The sequence below is a fragment of the Vitis riparia genome, chromosome 9, assembly GCF_004353265.1.
Source record: "Vitis riparia cultivar Riparia Gloire de Montpellier isolate 1030 chromosome 9, EGFV_Vit.rip_1.0, whole genome shotgun sequence".
In the NCBI taxonomy this organism is placed as follows: Eukaryota; Viridiplantae; Streptophyta; class Magnoliopsida; order Vitales; family Vitaceae; genus Vitis; species Vitis riparia.
The window spans coordinates 6,643,927-6,657,647 of record NC_048439.1 but is presented as its reverse complement, the minus strand read 5'-3'; the positions used below and the strand labels follow the sequence as shown (position 1 = coordinate 6,657,647).

At 32.3% G+C, this 13,721-nt stretch overlaps 1 protein-coding gene across 1 annotated transcript; it reads left to right on the top strand.

Moving 5' to 3' along the window:
* Positions 1–13,619, top strand: LOC117921742 (probable polygalacturonase At3g15720). Its single transcript, XM_034839706.1, has 15 exons — positions 1–15; positions 1,292–1,450; positions 4,625–4,780; positions 5,274–5,403; positions 5,502–5,583; positions 6,104–6,221; positions 6,348–6,418; positions 10,660–10,810; positions 11,335–11,472; positions 11,788–11,970; positions 12,254–12,461; positions 12,573–12,654; positions 12,852–12,960; positions 13,071–13,184; positions 13,389–13,619. The coding sequence occupies exons 1-15, from the start codon at positions 1–3 to the stop codon at positions 13,617–13,619; spliced, it is 1,947 nt and encodes a 648-aa protein (XP_034695597.1).
* Positions 13,620–13,721: the final 102 nt, after the last annotated feature.

The following is a 13,721-nucleotide window of genomic DNA, read 5'->3' as shown; positions in this document are numbered from 1 at the left end:
ATGGCTGAGGCTGTGGTAGTATGAAAGAATTCCCTCCTTGATGTAGAGAATTGCATGTTCACCTAGCTAAGAAAATCACGAGTTTAATCGAAGCAGGCTTCCCCAAAGCCTTATAGTAAAGGTAGGAAATCCTCTTCCAATTAGTCTCAAGGGTAGATTAGACGCCCCTTCCCATTCATCTTTCCCTTGGGATGATAAAAGTTTGCTTTCTATAATAGGGAAGTATTAAAGAGGTTTACTTTCTTTCAAATAGTGATCGGGGTAAGGGCTTAGAATTGAAGACAATTTGTAAGAAAGAAGAAAAGAGTCTAATGGCCTTATAATATGCCAACATAAGCACACAAGTGGGGATACATTGAGGGATGCCTTTTTAGAAAGATTAAGAAAAGGTTGCGATGAACTGCTTGCCCTAAGTGAACTAACTGCCTTTTTGTCTGAGTTAGGGGAGGAAGACAATGGATATTGTTTAGATATCCTCGTCAAAGCAATGAGTTGTTAGCTAGATGTCTGCCTCTTTGGGATGGTTAGCTTCTTTTCTTTTTCTGGTCTTTGAGGGGAAATGGTGTAGTTGGAATGTCTTGGCAAGAATAGATTTTGAAAGAACGGCTTGTTCTCAGAGATGCTACATAAGCGCGGTTGAGGGATTGAGAAAAAAAGACTGATGCATAATTATCTATTATAATAAGATAAGACATTCATCCCCCTTTAGAAAGCCTCGAATGGAAGCCAAGTTGTTCAGAAGGGAATGATTGGACAAATAGACTTCAAACTTGCAAGGTTGGTTTAAGGTGATGCCCAAAAAATAGAGATCTAATAGTAGTTGAGTGGGAGTGGGCGTAAAGGCTATAAACGAATGGTTTGTTTGATATTGTTTGCATAAGAGAAGATAATTGTTTGTGAAAAAATTGGCTACTAGAGAATGCGTTGCTAGTCTTAGCAGGTCTGGGAATTAAGGAATTGAATAGGTAGCTTGACTCATCTCTGCTAGGTTTGCCACACATATGCTTTATACAGATGATTGCATTCACTTTTTGAAAAATTCAACAAGTCTTATTAAAAGAGAATCAAAGGCCCTAAACTCATTTTGCAGAGCCTCAGGTCACTTGGTGAACTTTACTAAGTCACATCCCTCCCTCTAGTCCCCTCATGCCCTAGTTTAGCTTAATAAAAGAAGATATGGTAGGATTTTAGGCATTTTCCCCTTCACTTAGCCTCAAAGGTCCCATATGGAGTGCTCGTGCTATTCCAGTAGAAGCAAGACGGTTTGCTCCGATTATGCATTGATTATCAGGCCCTTAACAAAGTCTCGATCAAGAACAAGTATTCAGGGCCCCTTGTCATTGACCTGTTCGATCGTTTGGCGAAGGCGAACTACTTCACCAAGTTAGACTTGCATTGGGGCTACTACAAAGTACAGATTGCCGTAGGCAATAAGCTAAAGATGACGATGGTAATGCGTTATAGTTCATTTGAGTATCTTGTAATGCCTTTTGGCTTAAGAAAAGCTCCTGCTACATTCGGTATTTAATGAACAATGTTCTTTTTCTATATAATTCTTTTTTTTTGAGTTTTGTACTTAAAACGAGATTGCGGTGTACAACAAGAGCTTTGAGGAACATATGCAACACCTTAGGCTTGTGCTGGACAAGTTCAAGGCTTCCCAACGTACAACTTTGAGCCAAAACCCAGCTCCAAAACAGGCTATGAACGCTCTTAGCCATCCCAAAATCAAAAGAACCTCACTCTAGTGTACTTAATACATGGGTTGATTTGAAACCACCAACTTCTCTCAACACTGAATAATTTAAATTTGCAGGGCTAACTATGAAGTTTGAGTTGGTCCAATAATTGACAAAGGCAGAGGTATTGTGCAATGACTAAAAATTGGAAGATAGGATGTGTTTGTTGACATTGAAGTCTAGAAATTCCTATTATAGTTGCAATTCAATTGAATGAATCTCGTGCAGCACAAACCTCTCTTATTTACTGCTACATATGATGGATTCTGCCGCATGGCCTTCGAACTAGGCCAAGCAAGTGCTCCTGCTTGGAATGGGACAATTAATCCGAGTCTAATGCGACTCAATCTCTTACATGAAGTACCCAATCCAAACCCAACTCAACATCATCTTTCTATAGTCGGATTGAGTTTAGACAGGCCGGACTAGACTCAGATACTTGATATAATTATATAATTCAAATGTATTTCTAAAGAAATGAAACATTATATAATACAAAATTTGATATTTTACCTTAAAAATTTAAAAAGAAAATAAACAAAATGAATGAGACAAAATTTAAGATAATAATAAAAAAATTAAAAATAATTTTTTATATATTTCTAAAAACATGAAAAAATGTACAATATGATTATAATTTGATATTTTTCTTGAGAAATTAAAAAGAAAATAAAATGAATGGGACAAAAATTTAAAAGAATAACAAAGAAAAGTAAAAATAAATTTTTATATATTTCTAAAAAATGAAAAATATATAATATAATTATAATTCGATGTTTTTATATAAAAATTTAAAAATAAAATAAATTTATATATATTTCTAAAAATTTGATATTTTCCTTAAAAATTCAAAAAGAAAATACATAAAAGAATGGAACAAAGTTTCAAGATTAGGATAAAAAAAATAACAATAGCCATATATATTTTAAAAAGGAAAAAATATATAATATAATTTGATATTTTTCTTAAAATAAAAAAAATAAAAATAAATGTTATTACATAGAATAATATAAATTATAAATGTTATAAAATATTATATCGGGTTTGAATTAGAGTTTATTATCTGAATTTTGGTTAGAGTCTAATTCAAATTGAGTTTGGATTAAAGAAACTTAACCCAAATCTAAACCGAATATTAAAAATAATTGTCCAAACTTGCCTAAAAATTAATTCAATTGAATTTATATTTTTTTTGGCTAGCTATTTTTTTTTCTCTCTAAAACAATATTTTAGGGCCGGTGAGTTTTGTATTCTTTCTGTAGGAACCAAACAAGGAAAATGAATTCTTTAGTAATTTAATTTTTTTTTTCTCAACTTTTGGATGACGAATGAAACAAGGAATGAGATTTTATAGATTATTTTCTTTACCTTTTTTTTTTCTTCCTCTAATTTTGTTCCATATTTTCTTTCCTTATCATGTTTTAGGAACCACATACGAGCCATATGAAATTAATTTAAGGAATTCACAAATAGTCGTAAATCATAGACTCAGACCATGGAAATTTTTTTTATTAGATGATATCAGCTAGTGATGGGAAGAAATTTGCCAGGCTCGGACAATAAACAAATGCTAGGGAAGTAAATGAGAATCAGCTAATTGGTTTGTCCATATTTAACAATAAGATAATATTAACAAAATTTGTACATAAATAAATAGATGATAGCTATAGCATTTGTCTTGTGACACTGCTTCAGATCTTGCTTTCCTTCTCGGATTGATAAAATGGTGAGAAGAATATCTCTCTTTTATCACTGTAGACTATCCTATTACCACCGTATTCACATACATAGGGATTCTTATGCAGGAAATTTTCACCATTTTCTTGGTCTTATGCATGGCTGCAATGGGAACCTGCTGTTCAGTCGATTTTAGCTTACTCCGGGGGGGTCATACTAATGTGATGAATTATGGAGCTGTTGGAAATGGAGCTACATGTAGTGAAAAACCTAGGTCCAAACGGATAACACATAGAGGGGGATGAATGAGTGTATTTAAAAAGATACGATATAAATTTTGAATATTATAACCAAAATTTGTCCTATGAAATATCAAAGATAAATAATATAATCAAAATACTCAAAGTAAGCAAATAAGTATGCAAGAGACACTAGGCCTAAAATCTTTAATCTAAATCCACTATATAAAATTAACTTTTATATATATATATATATATATATATGTATGTATGTATGTATGTATGGAAAATAAGCCTTTAGAGTAAAGGAGTCAAATAAATATGTATATATGCCTATAACTTGATCCATATCTGCAATGCAACAAATTTCAATTGTTGTAATGAATACACTTTAGCCCTGTTCAAACAACCCTAGATTTAGCACTTGAATCCTTCCATTAGAGATTGATCAGAATGGTGTGCTAAGGTAGACTTATTCCCATAAAAGTGTCCAACACTAAAAGGGTTATAATGGAGTAATAGAGGCATAGAAGCTTTAGAGAATCAGTATCTCAAAGTTTCCAAACTCGATTTACATGAATAATTAATTTTTTTTTGCCATATTCTAGCAGATTTTGCATGAGTGCTTGAGTGCACTTAACCACTTAAGCGTGTCGAGCACTTGAGTAGTCTTGCAAATTTTGAAAAATTAATTTTAAAGTTTTAATTCAATAAAAACTAAACTGATGTCCTTTGATCAACTACCTTGCCACAAGCTAAACCATTTTAGATATACTTGTGACTTTTCAGTTGAATGAACAATAATCTTGAATCTTTAATGGAGAGTAAATTACTATCTAAAAATATTCCTAAATTAGAAAATAATATGTAACAAAATCACCAACATGCAATAACGACATGCTATCCTAACTTACAGGTTTTGAAATGTGAAAAAGTGCAAACGGTTTTTGATAATGAGGGGGATTGCAGGCGTGGGGACGTATTGTGGCACCTTCGAGAATGTCAGACTACGGTTCTAGTCACTTAGATTGTTGGATTCGCTTCTGGCGTGTGAATGGACTCACTGTCAGAGGAAATGGACAAATTGATGGCCAGGGTGCTAAGTGGTGGCAAGCTTTTACAGCTGTGAGTTTGCACAACTGATTTGCTTGAAACTTCTTTAGTTTCCTTCATCAACTTTGAATTCTCATGCCTGCTTTTGATGTTCAGAGGAAGATACATGAGAGACCTCAATGTATATCTCATTTATTGAGATTTCTCAAATGATCCTTTTAATCAACATAATAGTTTTGAAATCTCTACTATTTAGAACTAGATATGTTAGTAGCCAAATTTTTAGAAGTTAAGTAGGCATGTATTAAAATATTGTATGGTCACTGCAAATCCACATTGTTTGTCAAATATTATTGAAATCAACACATACTCATAAAAGTTTTCATTATATCATACGATTCAAGGTCTGAATTTTATCATTTCAATTAATCTCCTAACCTACGTATAGATTCGTACATAGTCATACTATGAATCCTAGGCTATGGGATTCCTTAGTTGCAAGTTTGCAACAACCTTGTACTCCAAGGATTAAAACTTCATAAATAGCCAAAAAAACCATGTCAAGGTATCAGGCAGCAATGGTGCAACCATCTCCAACCTCACGATAACTGCTCCCGACTCAAGCCCCAACACTGATGGCATTGATATTTCCGACTCAACAAACATTCACATTTATGACTCTACCATTGGAACTGGTATAATTTCTTAAAGTTTTGCTCCCATTCCTTGTGTTTTTTCGCCTATGACTTGCATGTTATTTATTTATGAGAATAACCCGTTACTGGATCTGTAGGCGATGATTGTATTGCTTTAAGTAATCAAACCTCCCAAATTTATGTCAAAGGTGTAGTATGTGGTCCCGGCCATGGTATAAGGTGTGTTACATATAATTAAGCTCCAACCTTTTCTAAAGATGCTTAATAGGGATTTGATCCAAGCTACCCCACCATTGTCCTAGAAGGAACTGAAAAAGAAATGCATACAAGTATTTGTAGGGTAACATTCTTACTAAGGGGAAAAATGGAAGAACATCCCTCGATCGTTTCCAAATTTTTATTCAAACTGTACTTCAAGCTCTATTACTTCTGAATTTCTTCTCTTTTCCTCCATTTTATATGAAAAAAAAAAAATCTAAAATACATTTAAAAGGCTGAATTGGGAAGATCAATATGTATACTTGTTGTAGTGTTGGAAGCCTGGAATGAATGGAGGAAGTGCCCAGGTGGAAGAAATACATGTGGATACTTGCAGCTTTAAAGGAACTCAGAATGGAGCAAGGATCAAGATATGGCAGTTAATTAAGCCATAATTTTTCTCATTGAGACAAGTAACTTGATTCAAATTAGGGTACATGTTTAATTCTTATTTAATTTTGTGGATCTTTTTCTTCTCTAGGGAGGGTCTGGATATGCCAGGAAAATTACATTCAAAAAACATTAAGCTCGATAATATTGAGAATCCCATCATCATCGACCAGTATTACTGTCTCCATAAAACAGATTGCCAGTCTATGGTAAGAATAATCAGCACTTGTTGAATCTGGTAAACAATGAGCTTATTAGTTGATTCTTTTCATTAAATATGAAGACAACTTCAGACAGAGTGCTGACAAACATCTTGGTTTCGCAAATCATTGTAGAAATCTGCAGTCCAAATAAGTGACGTATCATTTACATCTGCAACAGATGATGCCATCAAAGCTAAGCTGCAGTGAAACTGTGGGTTGCACCAACATTACAGCGGACGATATCGGCATAAAAATCAGCATCTGGGAATGGAGAGACTTACCTGTATCAATGGTCATGGAACAGTTAATAAAACATTTCCTCCTTTGACGTACGTGTTTGTTGAAATAGCTTCTAAACACCAAAATCTAATTGGATGGCACCAGGATATGGGTGAATGGGTGTAATGAAAAAAATTTATCAAATAAAGATTATTTGTTAGACCTAATTTTTCCTTGCGACATAGTAGGGATAAGCATACTATTCAATCAATCAATATAATCAAGAAATACTCAAGATAATCAATAATATTGATATGGACAAAGAGATTTTTATGTGGAAAACCCTCGTACTAATTATGGAGATAAAAAACCATGAGGTCTAAAACCGTTAATCTAAATCCACTATATGAGATCAAGTTACAAAGATTTACTTGACCACTTTACCTTAAAGACTTATTCTCCAATATTTACAACTTGATCCACGTCTATGATGAGGTAACCTCTAATTGCTCCAATGAATACTCTTTAGCCTCGTTGAAGGGAAGTGGGTTTTCAATTCTAGATTTTTGAATGAATCATTCAAATGAGAGATTGACAATGGTGTGACTTGTTAGACTTTCTCTCAAGGAGACTCTCTGTTAATCCCAACAATAATAAATATCTCCTTAACCCTAGAAGGGTTATAATGGGGTATATATATGTATAGGCCTAGAGACTAAAGAGGGTTGGTATTTCAAGGTTTCTAAATAGTATTTCCCAAAAAATCATAGGTGGGTGTCACTAGATAGCGCAACTAGTTGAGTTTCGTAGTGGTGGCAACAACATATTAATTTGTATTCAACTTGTTAAAAATAGATGTTGCAAATAACATTTATCTTCGAACTGGATGGATTCAAAGAAGAGACTAATGGCAAGCTAATATCTAGTGTTGATGATGGAAGAGTAGCATTAGGAGCATTATTTGACTTCAAATTGGATAATATTTCAGAACCTAATTCAACATATATGGCACATGAGGCAAAGTAGAAGGTAGAGTTGAGGGCAGAGTTGATGTTGATAAAGCAGTAGAGATTAAAATAAGGGAACTGCTATTCATAGAAAGCAAAGAAGAAGAATAATGGACATGAAGAATTAACAAAAGATAAGGTTTAACACATGATTAGCCAACCTAGTGAAAATATCATAAAAAAAAAGAATGATGTCATGTATCAAAATTAGAATTCAGGCTAATCTAGAGTGAATATGAATTGGCAACCAATGATAAAATTTCATAGAATGTAGATGGGGATTTAAGATAAAAACAATTTTTATTCAAGAAAATCAATTGAATTTGAGATATATATATAAATGGAACTTTCAAATATAAATCTCAAAACTAAAAAAACCAATGAAAATAACAAAGAATAGCGATTGACAAGAATGACTTTGAAAATAGTAGTATGGTTGGCAATGGTTTAAGATTAGAAGAAGAAAAATTTGGTAGATTTGAACAAGACAAATTTGGAGTTTTTGGTTGTAAATATGCATTGGAACTAGAATATTACAATATTTGCGATGGTAAGGAAGGAGGCACTTATAGACTAGGTGGGGGTCGAAGCAAAGATTGTAGGTGTAAATGAGGAAGCCTATTTGGTGGGCCATAGTATCCTTGCCAGTAATGGGTATAGCTAGATCTTTACCATTTGTGGTAGGGGAAGGCAATGTAGGGCCCCAAGCTAGATCCTCAATTTGCTTCGTGTTGATATAAAGACAAACTTCGATGTCATATAGAGAAGGAAAGAGATTGAGAAAATATGACATGACATTCTCATTGATGAATATTTATATACAATTAACATTTGAGAGGATAAACCTCGACTCCTACTCTAATTCAAACTAATAATAGTCTTTAACTGTAAGTTAAATTAATAATAAATAAATACTAATATTTAAATTAAGGATAAATATTAACTTTGGGATTTTAATGGTGATGACTACTTACCATATTTTTAGTTCATAGTTCATTCTCTAATGGTGAATTATGTTGGATGAGTAATAAGTTAGGATAAAGAGAAGAGTTATGTCGGGCTCCCATTTGCCCATGAAATTACCCTTAAAGATCGGTTATACCATGACAAATTCAACTTATGACTTAGACTTTGTTATACTTGAATGGAAAACTTATCTCGATCGATGCTTAGGAACTAGAGCTCAAGAATCCCTTATGGAGTATCTCAAGTCCTTAATGGACTAGATCAGTCATCTTGACTTGAGACAACTCCCATTAAGCTCCTAGTGCTATGGTTTAGCATGCAAAGAGGATGCAAAGGATTTAGAGACTTGTATCCAGAGTACTAATTCATAAGGGTGAGTCATTTGGAGATATTTGAGAAGGGCTTCTGTTGAATTCTCTCCATTTAAGAATACCTAGAAGTAATCTTGATTGTATCAAATTGAGTAGAGGACATGTCATGGAAAGAAGGAAGCTTAAGCCGCCCACCAATCCTCAACAATTTTTTTCAAAATGTTTTTCATTCAATTTTAACTTTAGTTTATTTCAATTTCTCCCATGTTTTCAATAAACATTTAAATGAAGATTTTGTCCTAAGAACGTCCATTCATTCTTTTAACCTTTCCATTTCCTCCTGTGCCCTTAAGGTCACCTCCCTGTGGGTGATACTTATATTTTTTAAAAATAGATTTAAAGTAACCATTTTAAAGAATGTTTCTTTAAAAGAGAACACATAATTGTGTGGAGAAAAATTGTCATCTTGTTATCATTATTATTTTGAAGGATCGGGAAATAAGAGGATGAGTTATAAATTTAACATTACTTTATTATACCGAAAGTCAAATTGAACGACTTATATTTGAGAATTTCATACCTTGACATACATATATATATATATATATATATATATATATATATATATATATATATATATAAAGAACTAAATTAAAAGAAAATATTTGAAATGATTTTAAAAAATAAAAAATAAAATTTAACTAATGAAATTTAGCAACATATCAAATTTTAAACTATTAATTTCTTCTTAATAACTAGTTATATTTTAGTAAGAATTCAAATACTTTATTGTCTTCTAATATTTGATTAATTTTATTTCCATTTATAATTTGAATTTGAATTAAGTTACTTAACCAAGAATTGCGTTTTTTGGGTACAAAGTTGCATTTTTGAACCATAAGAAATAATTAATGGAATAGATATATTAGATGTTTAAAAAAAATTGAGGAAAGATAGGAGGAAATTAAGTGAGGAAAAAAAAGATATGAAATAATTTACATAATTGACGACTCAAGATGTTAAAATTTTTTTAATTTGTTTTTAATTATTTAATTATTATTTTAAAATGTATTTTCACTCTTAATTACAATGTTTCATCAATAAAGTTTGCCTTGGTAAATAAATAATAATAAGAGATGATGTGGATTCATACTAAATTGTAAAACAAAAAGTTAAGGGATGTGAAGTAAATTTGTGAGTAGGCATTGATTGATAGTGCATTGATAGAGTCAAGTTAGAAGAGGATTTTTTTCCATTTAAAGACAAGAAAATATATAAATCCTTAAATGAGAGTTAAAGATATAGCCATGAATTAAATTTTATTAATTGCATAAAGATTAAATAAGCAACTAGAAATTAAAGATAAGAGTCAACTCTTAACATCATCACAGAAAAAGTAAATTTTTATCACAATTTTATGGCCTTTTTCCTCCATGTATTTTTTAGTGAGCTGTGTGTACTCATCCATTACAAAGCAGTTTCTTTAATAATTTGGCTATAAATGGAAATATTAAAATATAAATGTGCTCACCAAAGAGGAAATGACTCATTTAATGGGAGACTACAGGCCAAATATCATGCATTTATGTCTGTATTTTAAATGGAGGTAATAAAACTTTAAAAATCTTCAAATTTGGAAAGTAACATTAAATTTTTCAATTGGGAATCCAAGGTTTGACTGTAACAATATTATTTTAATTTGCAACTGCTGAAGTCAAACTTTTGAAATTTCTAAATCACCAGTATATATAGAGAAGAGCATGCATTCACATAGATGTAGTCTTATCTTCTTAACTAACTCCCTCTCACTATGATTCACATCATGGTACGAAGGAATGCTTCTGTGCCTTGGCTGGCCAAAATTGGCCAAAATGTTTTATCTTTTACTTCTAACTAGTTGATTATCATTGATTTTTCCACTGGTGATTCTCACATTTGCAGATATGCTATGCAGGATTTTTCTATCTTGATTTGCTTAATTTTGAGCATGGCCTCATCTGGATCAAGCAATGTTGCACTTAATGGTAGAACCACTACTTTTAATGTGCTAGATTTTGGAGCGATTGGAGATGGAGTGACAGATGATTCTCAAGTAAGTTCTAGATCTCCACAACTAGCTATGGATTATAATTAAGGTTATGTTTGGTTCTTAAAAAATTTTAGGAAAAATATAAGGAAAAGAAAATAGAGAGGAAAAGTCGAAAAAATAAAAAATAAAGAGAAAAAAAAATTTAAATTAATAAATCATCTTTATATGTTTCTTCAAAACCATTTTATTTTATTTTTCTATTATATAAAGGTTAAATAATTTTAAAATATATAAATTTCCAATTAATTTTAAATATATGTGATTTTTTTTTTTAATATTTTTCATAGTAAAATAAAACATGAGAAAATCAGTTTTTTTAATATTCTTTTCTTTTCTTAATACTTTACTTTTCAGGAATTAAACATGGCCTAAATGTGAATGTAAAGCTAATTAATGATGCACTACACAAATTTTCAAGTATAGAAATTAATAGTTGACTATCTCTCTTTATGTGGGAAATAAATTTTATGTACTTTCAACACGTAAAAACAGTTACACATTAGCTTCTGTTTTCATTAAATGTTCAGGCTTTTCTGAAGGCATGGAACGCAGTTTGCACTGCCCGAACAACCAGTGCCATGCTTATAATTCAAAGGAAGAAGACATTCTTGTTGAGCCCTACGGTCTTCAGCGGCCCATGCAAACCTCCTCAAATACATGTTCTGGTACTTCATCATTGGAAACTGATGATTAATCTATTTTGTTCAATGGTTCGCTCACCCTATGTTTAAGTTCTAGTAAGAAAAGAAGAAAAAAAAAAAAGTGGAAGCCAATTTTCCCATGACAAAAAGGACTCGAGAGTCCCCTGTCAAGCAGTGATTTGATTATTAAATCAGCCACCTATAGATTTTTTTATTTTTTATTTTCTCTCTATGTCTCATACTAGAGAAATGTCGAATATCAATATATCTATGCTTGTTCATTGCCTCTGTGTTTTAGTCTACTCAAATTTTAACAATAATTTCCCATTTGAATGGCAGGTTTTAGGAGATATTACTGCACCTAAAACAAGATCAGCATGGGGACGCTCAAGTTATTGGCTCATTTTCCAGTACATAGATGGGTTTATTATCAATGGAAAGGGAACACTTGATGGGCAAGGGTCTAGTTGGTGGCCATCACTCTATTATAAACAGGAACTACTGAATTATACTAATTCATATGTGGGTTAACAGCAATGCATCAGCTACTTTCCCTTCTTTCAACATCATTATTTATTCTTTTTCTTTATTCATCTAACACTTACTCATGTTTTTTCATGTCTAGGATATGGATGACGTAGCAAGACCCATTGTAAGTAGAGGCTTTGGCTCTTTTCATTTACTTTTATCATCTTGCATCTGAATTGAATTTTATGCTCTTGTTCATTATGTTGTACGCAACACCAGCCTCAGCCCTAGGATATGTATGATTTTCCACAAATAATATATATTTGTTGGTGGACAGGCATTGGGATTCTCTTTCTGCAATAATCTTCAAATCTATGGACTAAATGTTGTCAACAGCCCTAGTAAACATGTTAAACTATTCAGATGCAATGGTGCAATTCTCTCAAACCTTAACATAAAGGCCCCTAAAGAAAGCCCTAATACAGATGGTATTGTCATTGGCGAGTGTAGCCAAATTCAAGTGCATGACAACAACATTGGAACCGGTATTTATTCATTCCTTCATTTTGTAATACAATTATAATTATCCTGCTTCTATAGTTAATTTATTTACTTTAGTTAATTCATTGATTCATTTATTGTGACGATGGTTATAGGTGATGACTGTGTTGCTATTCTTAAGGGGTCCTCCAATATAAACATTAGCCGTGTAGCATGTGGACCTGGCCATGGTATAAGGTTTGTCATATGCTCATTATAGCCTCTGATTTCATGTGTTTGGCGGATTAGAATTTTACTCAATTTATTTTCTTCATCATGGTCACTAGGCATACCAGTGGGTGAAATAGATAGTTTAGTTTTTCATTTAGGACGCCTGATTGACTATTTTAATTTACCATTTTTCTTTTCTTGAACTGGAAAATGCTTTCGTGCAGCATTGGAAGTTTAGGAATGAATGGAGCATATGATACAGTAGAAGAAATACATGTACAAGACTGTAGTTTCACCGGAACTCAGAATGGAATAAGGATCAAGACATGGCAGGTATGAGGCTTCAGTCCAAAACCATTTATTAGACTTTTCTCATGAATCAATTCAAGGGTACACATTTCCATTTTTTGTCTTTTTAATTTATTTTTTTTATAATTGTTCAGGGAGGGTCTGGATATGCCAGGAAGATCTCATTCCAGGGTATTACACTCAATGCAGCCGAAAACCCTATCATCATCGACCAATATTATTGTCCTCAGCTTCACTGCCCAAACAAAGTAAGAACATTAAGTTTCGTCATGGATATTCAAACACAAAAATTGACATCAAAACCTTAAAATGGTTTCTATCAGCCCATACATGATGGCCTATTAACAGGGAACATAAAATTTAAACTTATGATCTTCAATTTGTAATTGAAAATTTATTGCCTTTGTTTATTAATTTATTTTACTTAACTGTCTTCATTTATAATAATGAAGACATCGGCAGTTAAGGTGAGCGACATTTCATACACTGGAGTTCAAGGGACGTCAATGACGAAGACTGCCATAAATTTGAGATGTAGTCAAAGCATGGCTTGCACAAACATTGAGCTGAACCGAATCAACATAACATCAGTGGGACAAAAATTTATAACTTCTTCATTTTGTCTCAATGCCCATGGAAGAGCTAGTAGATCCATTCCGAATTTGCGTTGTCTAATGAAATAACTCTATATTTTGTTGATTCCAGCATGGATTTATAATAATACTTCATGGGTATTGTTTGGATGAAATTTTAAATCCTTTCATAGGTTTCATATCATATATATG

Bases quoted from the DNA above. Each gene is read 5' to 3' on its own strand.
- LOC117921742 (XM_034839706.1), top strand. The intron at 11,971-12,253 runs GTGGGTTAACAG...GTTGGTGGACAG, and splicing joins TGAATTATACTAATTCATAT to GCATTGGGATTCTCTTTCTG. The intron at 12,462-12,572 runs GTATTTATTCAT...CGATGGTTATAG, and splicing joins TGACAACAACATTGGAACCG to GTGATGACTGTGTTGCTATT.